Source organism: Dicentrarchus labrax, unplaced genomic scaffold (assembly GCF_905237075.1).
Source record: "Dicentrarchus labrax unplaced genomic scaffold, dlabrax2021, whole genome shotgun sequence".
In the NCBI taxonomy this organism is placed as follows: domain Eukaryota; kingdom Metazoa; phylum Chordata; class Actinopteri; family Moronidae; genus Dicentrarchus; species Dicentrarchus labrax.
The window spans coordinates 8,328,231-8,352,371 of NW_026136707.1; the positions used below are offsets into that span (position 1 = coordinate 8,328,231).

Consider the following 24,141-nt stretch of genomic DNA (forward strand, 5'->3'; position numbering starts at 1 on the left):
TGGAATATCTTTAATGACTCTTTCTTATGTTACCTTTAAAATGGCAAAAAATGTCAAGAACGCTGGTAGGCTGCTTTATCTTTATCTTGCTTAGAATTGTCTCCAGCCCACTACCCACTGCCTTCTAACCCAACACTTCTCTCCTCACCTCCCTCCAACCTTCCATCCATATTTTCTCCCCTTACTCTCTCTACCCCTGCCTTCACATGCTCAAACATCTCTACATTATTACCAGATGCTTGGAAATGGAGGAGGTGGATGAGATGGTGCCAGGGTAGTAGAGGTGTTGACAGTTTAGGCTTCAGCACCCGAAGGAACTTCCAGAAGCCTCCTCCTTACGCACATGCACACAAATATGTGCACACACACCCAATAATTTTGCTAGGCTTCCCACCATATGATGTTTTATTTCCTACATTATCTTAAACAACCCGCATTTGTGACGCCTACCTGGACCATCTGCTCCTGTAAACACCTACAGCGAGACTCATCCACTTGGAAAGAAACCTGTCTTTACTTTTGAATGCAAGCCAGAGCAAGACTAACCCTAACCTCATGTTTCAAGGCTGTTGTGCATAGACATTTACATAAAAATCTAGCACAGTCCAGTGTGCAGAATAGAGCTCGAGGTTAGAGCTAAAGTCAGATTTTAAAGATATAGTATTAGTATAGAGTATTTATTGCTGTTACTGTTTCTCTGCTTTAAGAAGGTACTGATTCTCCGTACACTCTATTAATTAAGAGGGGAACAAATCACTCTCCATACTGTCTGCCTCTGTGGAATGCAGCGTGCCATGATTAAAGTGTACAAGGACACCCTGACGCACTCCTTTTTTATGCTTCATTTTTCCTTTGATCTTGGTATGCTAGTGATTAGCATAGTGTATTCACGCCAGTTTTGCCACATTTGCTCTCTTCTCCCTCTCTTCTTATCAGTGTCTGTCATCCTCATAATCTCTGCCTGTCAGACTCCATCTTCTTGTCATCACTTGTTTTATTTTCTGAGTTTTTCTGACATCATAAATCTGTTGTTTTTCTTGATACGATATCTTCACTGGAAATGCGGTTTGTGTGTTGTGTGCATAAGAATGGAGGCACAGAGGCATAGTTTGTATTAATGAAATGGTGCCTGGTTGTATTGTAGGCGAGTGAAGGAGATTTTCTTGATATGTTTGTGGTCAGTGGTAGCTATAATGACAATAATAACAATGAGGAATTTCAGCTGAATTTATTTAGGTCTGCAATCATTATTTTCATTCTGAATTAATCTGTGAAGTTCCTTTTTTCCAAATAGTCTGTAAATAGCAAATATTGTCCATAGCACGTTTTCTGAGATTACTTGAAGGATTGCTTGAAGTATCATTAAAATTGTTGCCAATCAATTTTTCCTTTCATCACCTAAATGAATAACCACTCATGTCTGCTTTAACCTTTTCTGAACTTGTGTCCTTCATTATGGACAAACTCTATAGACAAACTTTCATGTTCTTAATGCCACACGCTTGCCTTGTTAACCAGGCATGCCCTTGGTTTTTAGTGGCCAGTAAAAGAAGTAGACATCAGTAACCTAAAATGGTGCCGCCACAATATTGATGACATGTCCGTGGGAAACATAGTTTATCTAAAAGTGTAAATTTGCTTTATTTAAATTATGGTGAATGATTGTGTATGTGTGAGTGAGTGCAATAGGAAGCATAGCCCACATGGTCACAGGCCCATCTGGTATAAGATCTCGAGGGAGGCCAACAGCGACACACGCCAGCATATGACCTTGGGTATGTACATTTAAAAGAAGAGGAAGGATTGATGGCATTTTTCTTCTGTGTTGTTTCCTGAAAATGAGCAGAGGAAGTTGTGGCACCACTGGGTGGTTTGGTGGTTCAAATGTTTGGCACGGGAGAAGTATAAGTCTGAGCCACTATTTTCCATGATAGTACTATGTCTAACCTTTTCCCCTTTATCCCTGCTCCTCCTTCCTCTCACCCCCCTCTCCACCACTTGTCTTTGTCTCTTTCTCCATCCATGACGACGTCCCACTGTTTTTGTCTGTTTGTTTTTGACTTTGCTGTCTCTTCCAGCAAACCCCTCCAGCTCTTACTTGCACTGCCCCCAACCCTTTCCTTCCACACATCTTCCTCAGCCCCCTCTATCTTAACATCTTGTGGAGTTGCAGGTCTGTGCAGGTTGAAGCGTGCGTTGTTTTGTCTTTCTCAGATTTCACACATTCCAGATATTATCACTAGGCTCCGGTTAGCTTAACTGATAGCCATCTAGACGGGCGGTCAATCACTTAGCAGACTATGACGGATGGTGCCCTCTGTGTCAGGCCTGATGCCCACAGATAGAAGGCCTGCGCCAGGCGTGGCATTAACAGGATAATACGTATATCATGTTGGACAGTCATGAGGTTATCTTGTCAGATGACTTTGTTCTCCTGTCAATTTCTTTTTTGCTTGGCAGAGTCACTGTCCCTGGAATCAGTCAAAATGAGAATGAATGTTGAATATTTAAATCTGAGCTTCATTTCCTTAATTATTTTGTCTGTCGTCTCCCATTTCTTTTCTAATCACATCACCATCCAAGCTATGAATAATAATTTAATGAAGCATTAATGAATATGAAAAATGTTCTCTGTAGCAGATTGGAATTTTATGAGGATTGGAATAATGCACCTTCTGAAAGTCTCTTGTGAGCCTTGATGTGTAAATGAGTTAGACATTTTTGGTGTCTTAGTCAGAAAAATGCCCAAATTATGAGAAGTGCCTTCATAAAAAAAATCAGAGCTTGGAATTGAAATTATTCATGGCTGACATTTTCAACCAGTCATTTTCAAGCTCTCTCTCTCTCTACAACCTTCATTTTATCAGGTAACTGGGGAACAATGTTCTCATTGTCTGTTTATTTCTGTATCTGCGTCTGTGCGTGCCTTTGTGTATCTATCCACCTCTAATCCAGCCTTGGGCAGCTTCTGTCCCCTGCAGGCTCAATGTCAGCAGCCTGACTTTGATGTCAAGCCACAATTTATTCGTCTGTCTCTGCGGACTCCCCTGCTGTCCACATAATGTCAGGCAATCAATAATAATGTGACCTACCTATCTACCCCGCCTGCCCACTGCTTTAGTTATTCACCCCCTGGCCTGCACAGTTCCAATGTCTGACCTGCCCCTGCCCCTGAAAAAAATACCCCTCTCATTCCCGTCCTTCCCACTTTTACCAATAATGCCTGTCTAGCTATGACAATAACCTCTATGTCTGTTACCTTGGTTACATACAGCCCCCCTAAAGCATAGACAAACCACTGCTCCACTTCTTTAAAAAAAACAGACTGTTCCCTATGGAAACAGGTCAAGAGAGGGAGGGTTGAAGATAGATGGAGGGATGCATAAAGAAAGAGAAAATTAAAAGAGAGGACGGATCAGCTGTTTGTTCATGAATATGTTTAGCGCGCCCCCTTTTCCGCTCCCCCTCAAACCACCTCTGTATTTTCTGTGGAGGTAATAGAGAATAGGAGGAGACAGGTGTGCCATTATAGTGCAGATTAGAGAGGAATGCTGGGAGGTTGACACAGGCGGGAGTTGGCTAACTCCTATGCGTATTTGTGTGAGCTCGCAAGCTCATATTCCAGCTGGGTTAACATTAAAATATGTGTGCATAATACGTGATCTGCATGCCACTTACGACATGTGTGCTTGCTCTGTCCATATGCTGAATGATATTTGAAATATGCTCTCTGGGTGTGTAAATATGTGTATGTGCATACACAGCTTTCTTCCGTCTCCTTGCCCTACCCATGTATAGGCAAGAGTTAGCCCTTCGCTATCTCCTCGTCTCCAGCTTATCTACTGGCCTGTCTTGAAGTGTTGGTACAGAAAATAGAAACGGCTCTGTGGGAATGCATTCTCTTTTTCTTTCCCCTGTGTAAAATATGCACATCACATGCGACAAAATACCATGGGACAACAGATAATGCAATGTGACACGAGAAACAATGTAGGAAGCTTTTAACTCTATAACACAAGGGTGTTTTATCTTTATCTTCATAATGAGTTGTCTGCATGAGAACACAGTTGGCATCAGTTTGAGACAGAAAGATATTTGAGGAAGCTGTCTGCATACAAATGAGTGTGTAACTACTATATCTAAATCTATAAATACATTGCAGCTAGCAATATGTGCACACGGGTATGTGTATTTTTCTGTGAATTCTCCTTACAGCTAGCATTGTACAGTGTGTTAATGGGTCTCTCCAGTACCCAGCCAGTCTTACACCAACCAGTCAGCCAGCCATGTGGTCCCTCTCCACTCTAATTAAACTCACTGTGGTTCCAAACTCCAACCAGAAAGACACAACCTCAATGCCAGACTCTGTGTCAGCTGCTGCCAAGACCTGTATGTTGGTGTGTGTGTGTGTGTGTGTGTGTGTGTGTGTGTGTGTGTGTGTGTGTGTGTGTGTGTCAGAGAGAGAAAAATTGAGAGGGAGAGAAGGGGGCTCATAACCATATTTACCTCTTATTTTACTCTGTCGGGACATAGTGTAGAAGAGTCTGCCAAGGCACAAGCATAACAGCGGGGAAAAGGCAAATAAAAATGTGGACTAGGAGACAAAGAATGGATCTAGTAGACAGTATATTCAAATGGTTGCCTGATGGAGGGAAAGAGGGAGTTTAGTGGATTTAGAAATCAAGACGAAGAAAGCTAGGAATGCAGGAGAATAGTAATTAACTCTGAATTATTCTATCTCGGAGGGATCAAGGGGATTAATAGAGGCTTTGGTTGGGATTCTGCACCTTTCACTCTGTTTCAGCATGGGAGTCTGGTTCTTGTATGCAAACGTGTGTTTGTGTGTGTGCATGTATGTGTGTGTCCGCATGTGTCTTGCTGTACTCCAGAAGGCTCCATGTGTCTGTGCCAGTGGGCTTGTGACCGTATCTGCCTGCCAGCCAGCCAGCCAGCAATTGTGTGTGTATTGATGTGTGACTTTGTACCCCCCACTTACTGAAGTTCATCCAAGCATTATAAGTTAATCCGCCATAATAGGCAAAAAGACAGAAAGTGGGGGAGAGTGGTAGGTAGGGGGAAAAAGAACTGGGGTGGGTGGTGGGGCATCAAAAGGTAGTGAGAGTGTGTTTCTGTGTGTGTGTGTGTGTGTGTGTGTGTGTGTGTGTGACAGTCTACTGTGTGTGAGGTATGCCAGGCAGGAGACTACAGATTTAGGGCTAGACAGACCGTTCTAAATCTCCGGCTTATACGCTGTTTTGGGACAGCGAGTGTTGATAGCCCAGGGAAGCAGACAGCTCATGTCGCTCAGATGAAATCGTGGCTTTGGCCACCACACTATCGCAACTATAAATCTACCCAAATACGATAAGAAAACACTGATTTAAGAGGAAGACTGGGGGCAAATTTTTATTTTTTTTAACAAATGAATCATTGGTGGAGTATGAAGAGGTGAGAAAGATAAGTTGGAACTTGTGGTTTAGCTGACATACGGAGGTCAGTGGTGGCAATGAATTAGCATGGGATATGGAAAGAGCAAAAAAAACACTTGAGTGAGGCGTGAGGCCAAGCTTAAAGTCATCTATTACTTTTCACACAATGAATGGGTTCACCTTTTAGCTGGGGTTTCCCATATCTCTCAACCACACACTGTGTTTCCACTGTCAACACCGTATAAGTCTGTTTGTCCAAGACAGGAAGGGTTAGGGGGGAGGGAAAGAATGGGGAGGGCCAGAGGGCAGGTGCAGGGGTAATTCTGTGATGGCGGAGGAGTGGAGGTAGGTTTTACCCAGCCTGTCTGGAACCAGTGACCCATACTGTATACACCCTGTCTCTCTATCTCTTGATTACTCCCTTCCTTTTTTTTTTCACTGTGTCCTTGCTTGAATTCGAGATTTCCAAGCTCCTGTTAACATGCACTTGAATATGTTTTCAAGAGCGCACACAAAGAAAGAGACACGTTCCTTTTCAAGCTTTCACTTCCACACACTTGTGCCCTTTTCTTTCTCCTTTGCCCTATCTCCCTGCCAATGTGTTTACCCCTTCCTCTCTATCCCTCTATCTGTCCCTCACACACAGGCTTTACCAGCCTGCTGAGCACGATGGCCTGTTTTCTTTTTTTAAATGGAGCAATGGATGGAAAAGAAAACTGCAAAGGGATAAGGGATGGAAAGAAAAGAAAGAAAGGAGCAACAAATCAAAGCGTACTCCAGTGGCCTGTTATCTCATTACAGCGGTACCGGCTTGTCACGCCCGGCTGACTGGCCCCCTAAGGAGTGCCCTCGCCCCCTTATAAGACCCCCTTTATTCAGCAAGCGCTCTCGTATTTCAGCTTGGGCACAAAGAAGGGCAATTCTCTCTGGTTTCTGAGCTGTCCACACCCGATTTGTGTATCCTAGCTCAGCCAAGGCACACATACGAACATAAAACAGGGGCATGGACACATACACAGAAGCCTTGTTAGTCCCTAGTTATGAAATGATGCTTCCGGATAATGGAGGCTAATAGGGAGAGTGGATATCCATTTGTTCCACCATTTTCTCCCTATTCCAGCCCTCTTGTATAGTCCCATGTGGGTATTAGAAGAGGGCTTCAAGAGGGAACTGCTGTCAGCTGAAGTAGTGGAAACGGTGTTCCTCTCTCTGGCTTTTCTCCCTCTTCTGCCAAAATGAAGGCTCATTAGAAGTGAAGGGAGGGTTGTTTCTAAATGAGATGGGCAGAGTGCTACTCAGCACTCCCACAGAGAGAGAATGAGAGACAAGAAAGAGAGGGAGAAAGACGGTGAAAGAGGACACATCAGAGAGAGAGAATGCAGACGGTGATTTTGCTTAAGTGGAGGGATATAAAAGCAAGAACGGTGTCACCATTTTAATTAATGCGTCAGATAAAAGCAAATGTGGAAAAGTCAGACGCTGTCCACACTAAGCAGGCCAAGTCTGAAAATGCCAATTTCTGGTCTTTCATAAAGATCCTTGTCCGCACAAAATTGCTAAATCTCTTCATCATCATTACACCAACATCTGGTAAACAGTGGGACAGTTAGTGAGTCTCAGTGAATTAAACCCCCATTTTGTCCCATGGTGGTCTCTATGACCTCTTCTTTTGTGTTTTAATACAGCCAAACTCACTATTTAGTTTAGTTCTCATTAAAAATGTCTGTTTCAATGGAGGTTCAACCATTGATGGTATGGGTTCAACCAGGTGCAACAGTCATTCCTGTGCTGCTGCTCTGATTTCATGAACACAGTGTAATTTGACAAATTAAACCTGAATACAACAAAACCTTTAATAACATTACTGTATATTTATATTTATCAGTTACAGTTAGCATCCACTCCAGCAAGCATGTTTGAAAAGTTCCCATTTGGGATTGTGGGTCAGAAAACAGCCTGTTGTGTTATCCTCACAAGGAGCAAGATCAGCACGCAATCTACAGTAATAGTGCTATCCATTTGTCTTGTGAACTCGGAACCCGAGTTAGAAAGTGTAAATCTCGCAGCTATCTCGCGACATTTCACTGAGACACACCCCCTTTTGGTCGGAATTTCAGCCATCCAGCTTGGGGTACCTCACAGTACACCGAGCTAAACAAGGACGAGCGTACGACCCGCAAAACAAAGATGGCAGCGCCCATATTGAGATGTATTTTCTTTGTATTTGTACAACGTTGGTCTTTTTAATGTCGATTTCAAATGCTCCTACACACTTGTTTACATTGCTGCTTTAGTCCGGTCACCAATTTATGCATTGCACGGTGTTGCTGTGCGTGCAATACAATGTAAAGTTTTGTTTTCGAGCTGGTTTGCTAAATAGGCTAATGTAGCTAACAATAACACTAGCCTGCCACTGCCCCTGGTGGCCCCAGGTGGCCCCTGGTGGCTCGAGACAAACGCCACAGCACTTGTTGAAATTGAAATAGGCGAAAATGGCAAAATATTATTGAAATGTAAGACTTGCAATAACGGAAATACTTGAAATGTTAGTTATTATTTCACATTGAGCTTGTTTAGAGGAGCCACAAACAATAACAAGACAGCTGCTGTACTTCTTTCCGACTCGTAATGCCCAAAGACAAACTGAAATGCTATAAGTGGTACAAGCCAGGCAATAACGTCACGTTCTCGCGGCAGAACAACTCGGGCTCCGAGTTCACGAGACAAATGGATAGCACCATAAGCATCTTGGTGTTATTTACCCTTACTCCCTCTCTTTGTTTACCCCAGCTTGTGGAGTGTGTGTATAACCCGTCCACCCAGGAAGACCAACAAAACACCTGGGTGCTACAATTTAGTGTGAGAGGCGGTGCGTTTGAGGAATTGAGTTGTTGAGATATGAAGGGCAGGCAGGTGTGTTTGTGCGTGCTTCACTCCATTTGTGAATGTAACAGTAATCATACTGTAAATAGGCTACCGTAAATAGAACTTGAAACATTCATCCCTTAGACTCATCAGTATTAAAATACACACACGTTGGCAGGACAGCCTGTGTGTGTGTGTGTGTGTGTGTGTGTGTGTGTGTGTGTGTGTGTGTGTGTGTGTGTGTGTGTGTGTTTTGGTAGTAGGATCCAGAGCAGAGAAATTTGAGACTTGCATGAGATATGTTGCTTTCACCTTTTCCTCACCTTACAACTTATCTCCAATCTTATTTCCCCTCTGGAACAAAAGTGTCTGGGTTTGTTTTTTTGAATCTTAATCAAACACACTGCGAACTACTGCATTCCTAAAGACACACACACATATATAAGCACTGTAATGGACACACACCACTGGGTTGTTGTTGGGGTTTTTTTTTTACAGTAAATGGGCTACTTTATGTTGAGTATTTATCTGTACAGTATGATAGGAAATGACTTGCAGAAGGAATTGATTCAAGGATAGAGGGAGAGGGGAAGCGAGAAAGACGACAGAGGCGGCAGCACTTTGTCCTAACCCTTTTAGTGAGATTAGCTGTAGTCTTAATGTCTCTCTCCTTATTTATACTCTGAGTCAGCCTTTCTCCTCGCTCTCTCTTCTCTCTCTAGCAATCTCTCCTGGCTGTAAAAGACAGAGGTGTCAATAAGTTTTCATTTTGAAAAACAAGAACCATTACAGTAACAAACGGCAGTAAAATGAGAGGACTACGGAGTGTCACGCAACACTTGCAAGTCTCAGGTCAGCAATTTGGCTTAATACAAGTGTCTCTTATTTCCTGAAGTTAAGATCACTCAAATCCTAAGTAGCCTCTGTTAAACGATATCCATTGACGTAACAGCAGTGACCCTGTTCCGCGCTGCTTTGTTGCCACTAAACAACCTGGAGCCATGTGAGTTTGATAAAAACAGAAGCGAAGGACAGTGAATCTGGAGGACATCCTCCCTGTGAAAACATGTTTATTATTTTCTTTCTTTTTATCATTGCACCGGTGATATCCCTTTTAAACACTGAAAAGTGATGGAGAGTTTTTTTAAGTCCTTGAGGCACCACTTATCTAAAAATTGGAGTTATAATCAATCAGTGTGTTTAAAAAGAAACCTCCATTGGTTTTACATAAAGTTCAGTTTACTAATCATTGGGAGTGCTGCAGCCTGTGAATACAGTTCTTCTCTGTGGCTTAGCGGGCACTTTGCCAATGCTGAAAGAAAACACTCAATGATCTGGGTGCATGGAATTGGACTTGGGCAGGTGTCTAACAGAAGATACTAGACTTTGCATTATAAAAAATGTAGGATGCAGTGATAGAGTGTAGCTTGAGCTGATAGCGACAAGATACCTCAGTCTCTGCTGCTTCAATTTTGACCATTCTTTTCCAAATCGGAGTCTTTAGAGTCATCCAATTTTTTTACGTCCCCGAAAGTGAATGTTGAGAGCAGCGGTAACATGTGGCCAATCACTCCCCTTTTGTCAAAAGCATGTAGAACCACATACATGAACACAGCGTTTAGAATTCTCCAGTTTGCCTCCCCTCGGTTGTCAATCCCTTGTCACGCATCCATCCATCCATTCATCATCTTTCTCTAGAGCTGCCCTTATGGGGTCCTGAGAGGAATTTATAATGCCTCTCTCATCACTGAATGCACCTCATTACGATACCCCATTATGGACGCAAGCAACATTAGCGGCAACATATGCAAGCAGATTGCTTCTGCCAAATATTGCATATCATTCAGTCCCATTAAAGCAAGTCATTTACCTTGATAAATAGGTAGAGGCAGAGGGGAATTGAAAAGACACACAGGGGACCTCCATCTCCTTTTCTCACTTCATCCTTCTCCTTCTGCTTCAATTTTAACTCCTGCATCTACAGTATGAGAGCCTCTGTGCACAATTTCCTTTCTCTGGTTTGAAACTCTCGCCCACATTTGCATCAGTGTCCTCCAATACCACCAGTTCTCTCCTTTGAGACCCTCTAGGCCTCTCAACTAGTTCTCATCCAAACTTTGCATTGCACGATCCCAGTCAAACTCTCCCTCTCATTTCTTTTTTTTTCTGCCTATCCCTCCATTCCTGCCTCTTCTCTCCTCCTGTTTCTAAATTTTATTTTTCGCCAGGGGCTGTAAGTCAAGGAAGGAGGGAACAGCGAGAAAGACTGGGGAGAGAGGGGGTAGAAAAAGGACAGGGTGTGTTAATTGGAGTGCCTGAGGCGAGAGGAATGGAAGGAAGAGGGAGAAGAAGGAAAAGGAGGCCCAGATTCAGGGGCCCCCAAAACATTAAATATTAACACCTTTTCTCATCTCTGCCCCTTAAGTGACATCTACTGATTGCGTTCTTTCTCAGTCGATCAGGCACACACACACACACACACACACACACACACACACACACACACACACACACACACACACTCTCTCTCTCTCCTTTCGCTCTTTCACCAAATTGAGTTCCCTCTGAAAATGAAAGGCAGCCAGGAGGAGACATAGTGAGGTAATTGGCAGACCCTCTCTGTTTTGTGCCCTTTGATTCGAAAAGTAATGAAATTCCTCTTGATATTTTTATCCGATCTTGCATGTCATTCACCATTATGGCCTTGATTTTTTTAAAAACATTTTTGCTTTGTTGCCTCCACTGTATGAAGACCCAAATTTGAGCTCTAATAGGTGCAAGACACTGGCTATTGTTGTGCTAACTCACTGTTAATGGAGTCACATAAAACGGCACCAGATTGTGCCAGCTAAAAGATATTAGCTTTATAAATGGCCCGGATATTTTGCGTGAGAGATGATTTCAATTTTACTCAGCAAATTCTAATGGGGAAGGACACTCAGAGAATCCTTTGGTTTATCAGGGAGACAATATATCAAAGCTGCTTTTGCAGCAGCACTTACACAGCACTAAAACTCACAAGACTCATGTATTCATAGCTCTATTTATAATCTCCTTTCGTCTTGGCTTTGTTTTATTTTCTGTCTGCAGGAAGACTGCAATGTCAGCTCCATTCATATTCTCCTCATGCACTTGGTCTCGGTTTTTCCTTTTTGTTTTTCTTCTCCTCGTTCCTACCATCTATCCTTGTCGTCATTCTCTTCTCCTGACTCACTGGCCCCCCCCAGCACCCAGACACACACTCACAAACACACTCATTGACCGCACAGCTCTAAACTCTCCTGTTTGAATGGGGTTGACTTCTCACCCCGTTGCCCGGACAACAGTACCAGCAAGGGGGAATCTCGAGATAGACAAAGAGTGTGTGAGGGGCCGACCTTGTAGCCCACTTCACACTGTTTGTCTTGAGCCCCTAAACTGCCATGAGATGACACAACACACACACCAGTAAAGCTGTGAGTTATCTGTCGCAATTGCACACACTGTGATGTTACCTCTCTGCCCTCCACCCTCAATACAGCAGACTTTTTTTATACACAAAGAAATTCACACACCCGCTGCTTGGCTCGCAGACCTCATTTGCCAAGCCACTGAACTTTGCAATGACTTTGGGCTCTGCATTTTATTGCATTGAGTAGGATGCACAGATGCTAATATTGTCGGGTTTATGGCAGTGAAGGAGACTGATGCGTACCCAGGCTAATTGCTAATAGCCTTATGTTTGACTCAGCTGCATTACGTCAACGTCAAGTCCCCGGGAACATCCGACCTCTTCTAAAACATTTGTCCTTGTTTTGTCCCTCTGAGGCCGTCCTCTGTCTCTCCTTACTCATTTTTAAATTAAGTTCAGTTGTGAATCCTAATGACATTACGCGTGTTAAGCACTAATCACATCACCTTCATTCAAAGCGTGCTTTACACATCAGACATGAAAGAGGTAACTGATTTCAAGCAGGAAGTTTGATATAAGATTCATGACAGAAGAAACAAATGGAGCTGATGCAAACACTTTAGAGGACTGAGAACAGAACAATAAAAGGTTCCAAGATTCTTATCTAACAAATAATAAAGTCTATTTTCCCCCAACGGTCTCTCCTTTGCCCCGTCTTCTGTCTTCCATCTAGAACAGACACACATAGCCGGTGATTTTGTTGCCAATAAATAAACAAAGTGATAAAACACAGTCTCCTCTGTTAGAGTCAGTTGACCTACGCAACCAGCTGCAATCTGAGTGTTTGTGTATGTGTGTGTTGCCGCAGGGTCCCAGGTGTGAATTTTGCTTCCACTCAGGTGGTACATCGGTACAAGCCCAGACAGGAAGACAGACAGTCCCCTCCATATCCTGTAATTGTGGTGCAAGGGCTTAGCATGTGGCATCTGAACATCCGGGATCAGTCTATCTCACCTTTAATCAAGACACCCCCCCCCTTCCCCAATATATACAGATATCACACATAACCCTCATAAAACACACAGGAAATCCATAAAAAACAAGGGCGCTCTCTTTCACCAAGCAATGAATTGAAGCATCAAAGATATTATTGTGTTTGACTCCAATTAAAGGCCCAGATATCATCTTTGAAGCACAACAGACCTCCGCTATAGACGTGGGGAGTTATGACCTCAGAAGCTTTTGACTGGCTTGTGAAGGGTCAGATAAGAGTTACAAGACTGAGTGAGGCATATTCTCTGATTGATATAATTGGTACTTTAGAGGGTTGCTATCCATGTGTTGTTGGGCAAAAAGAATCCTTAAAAGTTTTTCAGGGGATTCTTGTGAAGATCATTACATTAAATCCCTAGCTGTTTGACTTTGTTCATTAAGAGTTGTTGAAACTTGTAGAGGATCTTTTAACTTGGGATTCTGTCTTTGCTGAAAATGCAATAAAAGACCGATTGCTCCTGAATATGAATTAAAGTCACTTTGTTAGGAAAATAAAACAAATATACAGGAATTTGGGATTCTTATGACTCTGTTATGAAGGCGTATGAAGTACTTCATCAGTACCACTTTCGTTTCTCATGGAGCAAATCAAGACACAGTAGCAAACACAAAATGAGCATGCAAAGAGAATACAGCGGTCACTTTTCATGCACAAACACTCATGTCTCTAGAAAGGTCAACCAGAAATCCATTATAATTATTTGTGCAGGTTTGAACATTATGTGAAGAACAAACTCATTGCTAAATCATTTTCTGTGTTGAATCGGTGCATGGTGATTGGTATTATTTGCTCTGTTCAGGATATTTTGATGGCTGATGTATTAATATCTGTGTATATGTGCACCGCAGGTACTGTACATGATCAGATTCTCAGTGCAACAGGATATTACACAGTTTGTTAGACTGCACGCAGTGTTTGCAGTGACACACATAATGTGGCGAGAAGGGTGGTGCAGCTTTTCATGGTAACAAGATGTGATTACTTTTCAGTATTAAAGGATGTATGGAAATCAATTGTTGGGGAAACAAAAGAGTATTTTATGGCTCTACTTGGCACATAATATCCTACTGTCCTTACATTGTCTTTCTGTCCTTACCCCTCTTTTCTTTATTTTGCATTCCCTCTTTCCTCCTTCTAATTACCATTAGCTACACATCAGCTCTTCCTTTTCAAAGGTCAGCTCTTAGCAGGGCACCAGCAGACATTGCAGCACTTTTCTGCCATGCATGGCCCTTGTATAGATACACTTGTTATTAGAAGTATCCAGGGAGACAGACAGTGAGTGTTTACTATAGCTATTTCTGTCCAGTTTTCACTGTATGTGTAATGTGTATTATTTTTGTCTCCTTGGTTGCTAAAAGTTGTACTTCTATAAACTGATTGGGTCTGTAATAGCCTTGCCAGTTAGGAAACTTCCTCTCTCTCTCTCTCTCTCTCTCTCTCTGTCTCTCTCTCTGTCTCTATCTCTCTCCCTGTCTGTCATCTCTGTATGTCTCACTGTGCCTGTCTTTCTCACTCTCTCCCATGCCCTCTGCATGTGGCATTCATTGTTGGTGAGTGTGTGTGTGTGTGTGTGTGTGTGTGTGTGTGTGTGTGTGTGTGTGTGTGTGTGTGTGTGTGTGTGTGTGTGTGTGTGTGTGTGTGTGTGTGTGTGTGTGGTTTGCTGCAGCTGCTGTTCCTGCACTGCACCTGTTCTTGTCTCATCAGTCAGGCGTTGACGGACTCCAGGCCTTACATGGACCCACCCCGACACTGGCAGTCTGACCCAGCCTGCCCCCTACCACTCACACACGCGCATATATCATACTATATATATGCCGTATATATACTCAGGCCACTATTCATGTCAAACTGTCAGCTATTCAAAGTATGAGATAAAACAGCAAATAAATGACTGAAATTGTGCTCTTTCTTTTACTTCAACTGAATTGCACAGACCTAACTCGCACCCTTTTTATGCAGCGTCCAACCACAACTGTATTATTTGCAAATTGCAAAAACATAGAGTAGTTTAACCACATTAGCAAACACTTTCTTTCAACTGAGCACTCACTGAAGTGCCTCTTTCTGTTTATTTTTCCGCTTTACAGCTCAGCCTCTTGGGTAAATTTCTGAGTTGGATCGAGTTTGTCCACTAAAATGAAACTCACTGAGTAAACTGAATTTCCTGAGGACTGTAAACTGTTCCTACCTAGCAGGGCAGCAGACTAATGTGAGTGCTGAGCGAATGTGAAAGGCACATAAACACGAGATTTGAGTCAGATCCAGTCTGCAACATTAACAGGCCATTATCAGTGTAAGAGGCGCCACGCCCGGCTGCCACAACCAAACTCACCACTGACCCGCTGCTACTGATTCCTGTGAGTCAGTCACAGGGTGTCTGTAATGACAGTAGTCATCAAGACTTGTGGTAGAAGTGAAGCCACATTTATGCTTGTGGGTCACGTGTGCCCTGCTGTAGATGTCTCTGGCATAGAAATTGATTTATTGCTCAGCAACTGATCGGTATCGGTACCACTGCAGCAACACTAGATGAACATGTACGTTATCAGGCTGTGTGGTGCTTTGATTAATTCAGTTTGTGACAGAAGATGAGAATCCTGGTGAAATGTGCAGTGGAGATTGCTTTGTGACATCACAGAATACGTCTACTGAAAAAGGGAAGATTACCGAGCCGTTCTTCAACTTGCATGCGGCCAGTCTCCACTGGCATCTGAAAACACAAGTAGCTGAAATGAGTAGTTGATCAAAAGAAACATATGAAAAAACAACCTTTATTGCTTTTCTTTGTCTCAATAATTTTGTTATGTTCTAGAGTGTGAGGTAAGATAAAACAAGCAATTTCATGACATCACCTTGGACTTTAGGAGTATTTATGTAATATTATAGCATTTTTTACTATCTCCATAGAGGCTGTAGCCCTGATTTGTAATCACATTTTCTGAGGTGGTGCACGTCAGCTATGGTCTTGTATATGTAGCCTTTGTAGCTACACCGTAAGCTCTTAATGATTAAGTATAAATGCATCTTGATATATCAGCAAAGTTGATTAAAACATAGAAGGCGACTATTTAGAGATTGAGAAATAATAATAAGCATGTTGGGAGAGATGCTGATCAGTGGAAAGTGATGGTAAAAATATGGAAGTTGTTACGTTGTTGTGTAATAGCCACATGCTGTAGGTGACATTGGTCCTCGTGACATTGAGGCTGTGTCTTCTGCAGCAGGATGCTGTTTGCTTTGCCAACAGTCAAACACACTAATCCTGTTAGAGGCCAAGGTTGTTTTGGACCACACAGTCAAACACATGCACACAGGTACACACACACAGTTTCCAACATTCCTCATCCATCAGGTACCGCGTTGCTCTCCTCTTGTGCTTTTCAGCTTTATGCTCACCTCATAGATCAAGTCTTCCGTACACTCCCCACCACAGCGTTGGCACTGATGCAGATCTTTATGTTATATCTCCGTGACACATGCTGACTGTAATCTAACACACTACTCTTGCACCCCTAGCACCATCATCCAGGTGTATACAGTAGATTTAAATAAAGCTGAGTTACCCAGAACATCCATTACTCTTAAGCAGAGTGGTGTTTGGGTTAGCAAGGAGACAAGCAAGTGCTATCAGTGAAAGAAGTTTATGGTGGCTTCACAAAGAGGTTCTAGTTGGGTGACACTCATGTAGGTAAAGCTGGGTTTCCACACACACACTGTCTCTTGTTTCTTTTCATTCTCTCCCTCTCCCTTTGCCCCCTTTTTCTTCTCTTCTTTTCTCTTCTTTCTTTTGATATCTTGCATTCTCTTTTTCTTTCTCCTTATGCACATGCGCAGACAAGAAATAAAGGCGAGTTTGTGCACTGGGTATTAAAGAATGCTCTTTGAGTATGAGGGATGAAAAGAGAAGAGTCGTAGAGAGAGAAAGAAGCTCCTGGTTTGATGTCCAGAATACAACAGTAGGTGAGGGGGGGAATACGAGAGGGAAAAAGAGGGCAGGAGAGAGGATCCAGCTGGTTCTTTTCATAATGAGGGGCACCCGCTTGTGGGTGTCAATGTGTATATGAAAGGAAAAAGAGGGTGAAACAGAACGAGATGCAAGCAGAGAGAAGAGTTGAAGAAAAAGGCAGAGAGAGACAGACACAGTATTTAAAATGGTTTCGCATTAACTTTTCAGTAGATGTGGGACTGACTCTATGGGTCTCCTCTACTCTACCATGCTGCTTTGCCTGCAGTCTTGGATCTTTTTTTTCTAGACACACTGTACTTAACCCAAGCTTTTTGGGGTGGTTCGGGTGCTCATAAATATTACATGCATTATAGATATACTGTAAGAGAGAGTGTGTGTGTGTGTGTGTGTGTGTGTGTGTGTGTGTGTGTACAGGTCACAGACTGACCGTCTCGTTCCCATCTGTCTTTCTACCCAGTCACGCACCCCATCACACACCACCTCACACACACTTTCCCTCTCTTTTGCTAAATCCGATTATCTGGCCTGTGTCAGCTAACGAGACCCCCATGAAGCTAGTTCCCCCCCCTTCCCCATGCCCTAGCCTCTCTCTCTCTGTCTCTCTCCCTCTCTCAAACACACACACACACACACACACACACACACACACACACACACGCACACGCACTTACACAGTGACAGCCAACAGCCTGTGTCTCTAAATACACAAACACACTCTCTTTTTCTCTCTCTCTCTCTCTCTCTCTCTCTCTCTCTCTCTCTCACACACACACACACACACACACACACGTTGCTCTAGGCCCAGATTGGACAGAGGACTCCCTAATTATGCTTTAATTGTCTGGCTCTGTCTGTCCAGCTGCCTCGTGTGTAAAACACAGAGCAGCGGCCTGACTGATCACTCTGGACCAAAATATATTGTGAATGACACCAACAGTTGTGTGTGAAAGAGAGAAAAGGATGAGAGTGAGACAGAAAATAAAATCAAATGAGAGATGCGGAGGTGGAGGGAAGGATGGGTTACAGATGGTACATATCATTGCTTTAACTGCCTCTCAGAAGCTCTGTTTACATGCATGCATTACATGCTGTGACCCAGCTACTGACTATACTCCAGTTAAAAAAAGAAGTAAATGTTAGATACTAAGTGATTAACACAAAAACCATCCAAACATCCTCAGTAGATTGTTACACTTTAACACACATGAACACGTCTTCACTAATAATAGGTGACTATTTTAATCTCAAAAAAGACAAAATTATGGCTTCTAGCTGCTCTGAAAGTGTGGATTCAGCTATTTCAATTATATTCCATTATGTCTGGGCAAGGTCTGTCAGAGACTGAAAAATGTGAACAAAGAATGACACAAGAATAACACACAGCTGATAATATATTTCCACAGGAAGCGAATGTGATCAGTATTGTGTGACTTGCTAAACAAATCAGTACTCAGCATTGATATCTGTACCAGATTTTATGGCAATACATTCCATAGCTGTAAAGATAGTTCACTAAAGAACAAAACGTTTATTGTGACACTAAACGAAAGTCAGTAGCCTTCATCCTCTGGGGACCAGGAATGTTTGTACAAAATGTAATGGAAAAACATCCAAAGATAGTTGTTGAGATGTTTCAATCTGGACCAAAGCAGTGGATCAAGTCACTGACCAACTTCTTATTTAGCATGGCTAAAAAGAATCTTGAGGCCTTGGACTAAAAAACAGAAAAAAGGGTTTGTCCTCTTAATGTCATCATGTTTACAACCTCATTGTTCTTAGTGTAGTGTAGGAAACTACTAAGATTTCACAAATTTTGAAGAAAGATGACAAACCACCAATCTCCCCACAAAACAGCGTGTGATGTAGACCATTGATACCATATTACTTTTGCTATAAGTAAACATAAGTAACAGAATATCCCAAGAATGTAGACTGAGTGAGTTATTTAATATATGCATGAAAAGGAGCATGGACAGTCAAGTCTTTGACTGAATAGTTGTTTTCTTGATTAAAACATCCAGTGTTTAAACTCTGCTAATCAATTTAATATAAAAATGTATCCATAAACACGTTTTCTCCTATATTGGAGTTACTCTCAACTAGATTTCTCACAAACATTTTCCAACCTTCAACCTTAGGTTTACTGGGCATGTGCCACTTGAGTTAATGTGGTATGTGTGTGAGTGTGTATTTTTCCCATGGACCACTAAAGGGGACTCTTAAATCCTGAGTGCTGTCTAAAAGTACAGCGCTTCGTTTACTCACACATTCTTGTGCGTTTGCTCGTCTGGCTTTGCTGTTTGTGTTGGCACAGAAACAGAGGAGGATTTTCTTATGGGCTACATCCCTCTCACAAACTCGGAACATGAGACTTGGTTTGTAAAACTAATGTTGTTACTCTTGAGAGCTACTGAGCTAATAGAACAAAATGTTTAAGAGAGAGAGAGAGAGAGAGGGATACTGCATGGGGGAAAAAAAGAAGAATGTAAGGAAGACAAGAGGGTAAAAATAGAGGCAAAGGGAAGTGAAAAAGTGAATCAAGAGGAAGTGAAAGAATACAACAATGGAGAGAGACATGAGATCTTTTCATCAAATGTCAACGCTTGACTGACCCTTGACCTCCATCTGTTTTGCGGGTCATGGTGAATCACAGCATCTGACCCTGGTGGAATGTGTCTGACTACTAACACACATACACAACACTGAGCAGGCATAGTGTGTATTTTTGACAGCATATAAAGGAGATAATAGGTCTCCTATATGTACTCCCTGCCTTTCTTTTTTCCTTCCATCCTTCACTCTCTTTCCTCCTCACAGTAGAGTGATAACAAGGCGGTCATCCCTCCGCTCCTCTCATCTCTCTTTAGACACTTTTGAGCAAACACTCTTTCATCTTCCCTGTCTGCATTTCTCTGCCTTGTTATTAAAACCAGCCTGTCAAACAACTGTAATTCCCAGAAGTCCATCCTCCCCACTCTTGTCTCACAACAAATAAATTATTTAAATGTAGATTTTGTATTCCGGAAATTGATGACATGATTAATTTATGTTATCATACAGAGTACAGGGTTGGGTTGTTCATTAGCAACATATATGTCCAGAATATGAATATTAATTTGAGTGTAAATCTCTGGCTTTTTAATTATACTTAACTTAATGTTTGTAGGGTTTGCAGGATAGAAAGATTTTTGAGAATGTTGTTGAGTGGTTGTTTACTGTTGCTTCCCTGATGCATCCATTATTTACTCCATGAAAATATTTTTCTAGTTGTAGTTTATTTCTGTGAAAGTACTGCTGCATATCTTACAGTAAACATGCCCCCATTCCCCGTATCTTCCTCTTCCTGGTATATCAGTTCATTTTATCTTATGCCTGGCGAGCACTGTGTTTCATATAGGCCTGCCAAAGTGTGCATTATGTAATATGCCGTCCATATGTCTTTCTTTCTCGTTATTCTTCTGTGTTACTGTACCATAGGATTTATGATACTGTATGTGCTGCAGGGACTTCATTAGCAGAAATGGACTTTACTTTCACAGTTCTCCTTGCTTCCCCTCCCTCTTCTTCTGCCTCTCCTCTCTGTAATGCAACCTCCTCGTCACATTTTAGCTAGATGTACAGAGAGTTAGAGAGAGCTTTAGTGTTCCCTATCCCCACAGGAACCAGTTTGGGTCCATGTGCCCTCGCTGCTACTCTCCCATTGATATCTGGGACACTGTGTGCATCCTAATGTCTCTGTTGAATGGAGAACACTGACAGTGACGAGGGCCTTCAAGCTTCCCTCAGGGTCCCTTAGCAGTTTTTACTGCAGTTCATACACCTTTGAGGGAATGCTGATACTGGGAGATGCTTTAGTCTGGATTTACAGCAGTTACTATAGATGCAGACCTAAAGTCATGGCAAAAAAACTTTTCATCCATAAAAACCACTCCTGCAACACAGTCCACTTCTTCCATATATTTAGTAGGTTCCAAACAAACCTTGTTTCGCTAACAGTTGCAGTCATTTTGGTTTTATTATTTGTCTTTGACTCCATTTGTTCTCCAGTCCTTTGAGATGAAATGTACAGTACTTTCCTTTCCAGTTACTGTTTTATGTTTGAAGTCTGAGTCTTTAATCATAATCTTTCTTTCTGTCTTTGTTGTTTTTTTTCTTTGCAGTATGTAGTGGGACTGTAACCGTGCAGGTGGCTCCTAAAGTGGAGGTGTTGAAAGGAGAATCAGCCAAACTGCCCTGCACATACACTGTCTCAACATCATCAAGCAACACTGTTGTTGAGTGGTACATTGTAAGTCATTTCCAGATATTAATGTTATTTATTATAAAATTATATTTTTAGACAGGAAACATGTTTTTTTATCAAATATTAGGAATACTTTAAAAAGTATCACTGTCAGAAGTTGTATTTGTAGTTTCAGGTCTCAGGTCCCTTTTTTGGTCCCTTTTTTCCTCTTATATCTGTTTCTATGTCTTTTTTCTCCTTCTTCCATTACTCCTTATGCTTCACCCCCTCCAGGAGCCGGAGCAGGGAACTGCCAGGAAGCGTGTGGCTTTCCGCTCCCAAGGTGGCGAGGGAAAAAGCGATGAAGGCACCACTCTTACTGGGCGGGTCACTATCGGAGAGGACTTTACCTTGACCATCTCCTCGGTTCAACCCTCCGACGAGCTGAACTTCTACTGCCAGGTCACCGCTGGCCCTGCCGGGGTTGGAGATGCTGCCACTATGCTCAAAGTATTCTGTGAGTCAGCCAGTGCCCTTTGGCCTTTTATACGACGCTAACATGACCTTTTCAAAGAGCCCCTACCCCCTCTCACTTTCCCTTCAGTGATGGGAGGAATTTATGACTTGTTTTGTTACTGTCACTCCCACTAAAGGTTTATGGCTTTAATCAGATCTCTGTGTGTGTGTTCGTGCATACTTTCATTTAGAAGTGGTTTAATTGTACCTAATCCATATAATTCATTTTACTGATTGCATTTTGCACATTCTCAAAATAACTCAACACAAAATCTCTTTATAGATGCAGTGTATAGTGTCATTATTTGTCACTGCATCTGTCTACTTCTAGGAGTAGACTTCTAGAGCAGATTTCAGCTCATATTTTTTTCATCATGTGGGACTTCAGAGCCTAGTCCTTTGATAAGTTCCCCAGAGGTCAATTAACCACAATCTAATCACTCTTGACACAACTGATAAATAGTTCAATCACACCTGTCATGTCTCATATATCTCACCTTAATAACGGTCCACATTTATCACCAAGGCACTCAGGGCTGACCCTTGATGCTGGCGGCTGTGTCCTTGTCCCTCCCTCCCACAGCAACCCCTGAACAGACATCAATCATACTTTTAACATTCAGTGGTCTAACCAAAATGAATGTGGTCTTACCAACGATTCATTTGCATTTTGGATTGGACTGATCAATCACTCTAAAGAGGGAAAGATTTGCGTTGGGAGAATAGCAAAATGACCTTTTCTTTAGCTCCCACTTGAAAAAGATCTTACAAGTTAGCCATTAACATTTATGCACTCAGTGGGACAGAAGTTTAAAGCAATCTCATAAAATAAGCTATTAATTGTGAATGGGCCAGTCAGTGGTTAACAATACCTCAATGCAGTGCTGTTTGACAAAGGCCTTTATAGATGCACTTAATGCCCACAGTTGTAAGAAAACAGCCTGTCTCACAAACCAGCAATTATTCCTTATCCACATTTGACCACTTGACTCATTTAGGGATGAATTATAGTGTGTCTGTCCTGCCTTAACTTAATAGGACTGAGTTATGAGGTCTTCTGAGGGTTGAGCTGCAGCAGCAATAGCCTGGTTTCTCTCTGTCGGGAGGCTTGCAGTAGGGAGTAAACAGTGTCTTCTGAGCAAAAACACACTATAACATAATAATCCTGCATGTTACTTATTTAAAGCTAAAAACCTTTATTCGGCTGAATGTAAGAGGCTGTAAAAGAGAGTTTTAGTCATGTTCATAGTGTTTAGCATAAAGAAACCAACTTTTAAATGTCAACCTCAGTCCTCATTGTACATCTAAATTAGTATATAGTATATAATAGTGTATATATAACTGCCTCCACAGTGTGTGCAAAGGGAATGGCTATAAAAATGCCTCAGCTTTAGGACTAAAAACAAAAAATTGAGCAAGTGAGACAGAGAGAGGAATACCCATCTACTGTTTATTTTTTTAAGCAGTCGACAGCTGCAGGCAGTGATAAGATGACCTTGCATGTGAACAAGTGAGCTAGGGAATAAAGCAGAGAAGAGAAACAAGAGGGAACACTCACACCTGTGGTTGTGTGTGTGTGTGTGTGTGAGCCAGAGAGACAAGGAGAGATTTTTTTTGTTGTTGTTATTTGACCCTTATCAGCTCATGTGAACCAGGTCACTGTGGAATAATGTGAAGCAGGATATTTACTGCTCAACTTAATTAACAAGGTCAGCAGGCATGTGGGTTGGAAAGCGTATATGGAAGTGGAGTGTGTGAGTTTGTGTGTGTGCTTGCGTCTACGTTAAAGGTTTTCCTTGCAGTGAATCATAATGGAATAATAATGATTCCTCCCCTCCCTTTTCCTGTCTCAGTTGCTCCCGAGAAGCCAGAACTCACAAGGCCGTCAAGTCAGGCCATTTCTGCAGGAGAGACTATCAGCTCCGAGGTGTGTGTGCAGTTTATATAATTGTGTGTGCATCCTGTGTGTGAGTGCATATTTTCTCATTTTATATGAGCACTAAAGATGTACGTTTTCAGTTGACTTTCCACTTGAATTTGTCCATGTGGATCAGATTGGTACCTGTGTGACAAAGAACGGACATCCCCAGCCAAGAATTATCTGGTTCAAAGATGACCAGCCCCTACCTGAGGTCAAGGACAGGAAAGAGAGTATGTGTCATCTGGCTGTTAGAATTTTATGAAAACAATATAGTCTAATATCCTACGCTGCACAAAGCAGATGATAATCTGAATGCTTTTCTTCCTTCTTCCATCCCTCCTTTCTGTTAGAGACCTACATGATTCCCTCTGTGGTTAAGGAGGCCTCTGGTCTCTACACTATCAAGAGCACCCTTTACATGCAGCCCACCAAGGCAGACAAGGACTCTGTGTTCCAGTGCACCGTGGAGTACAGCATGCCAGGAGACCAGATCAAACAGAAGAAGTCTGACACCATCACCATCAACCTCAACTGTGAGTGGAGAGGAGGGAAGAGTTTTAATTAGTGAGCGTAATGGGTGCTGTTACAGTAGCTGAATTTTGTTCCCTTCAGACTGAGCAAGGAAACCCTATTTTCGGTCATTATGCTAAGTTAAGCTACCTGGCTGCTGACTGTAGCCTTATTTGCTGGACAGACATGGTATCGATCTCATCTAACTCTCGGGAAGAAAATGAAAATCGTACTTCCCCGAATGTGAAACTATTGCTTAAAAT

At 42.3% G+C, this 24,141-nt stretch overlaps 2 protein-coding genes across 4 annotated transcripts in view; both read left to right on the plus strand.

The window, feature by feature from the left end:
- The window catches only part of rps19 (ribosomal protein S19), a 68,184-nt gene that overhangs the window by 39,226 nt on the left and 4,817 nt on the right, over positions 1-24,141 (plus strand). The window lies entirely within an intron of this gene.
- The window catches only part of bcam (basal cell adhesion molecule (Lutheran blood group)), a 52,345-nt gene that overhangs the window by 12,447 nt on the left and 15,757 nt on the right, over positions 1-24,141 (plus strand). For all 3 annotated transcript variants that reach the window (XM_051405790.1, XM_051405791.1, XM_051405792.1), the window contains exons 2-6: positions 20,870-20,997; positions 21,226-21,448; positions 23,301-23,374; positions 23,502-23,598; positions 23,719-23,901. In XM_051405790.1, the coding sequence (XP_051261750.1) occupies positions 20,870-20,997; positions 21,226-21,448; positions 23,301-23,374; positions 23,502-23,598; positions 23,719-23,901 (705 nt within the window). The remainder of the gene's footprint in view (positions 1-20,869; positions 20,998-21,225; positions 21,449-23,300; positions 23,375-23,501; positions 23,599-23,718; positions 23,902-24,141) is intronic.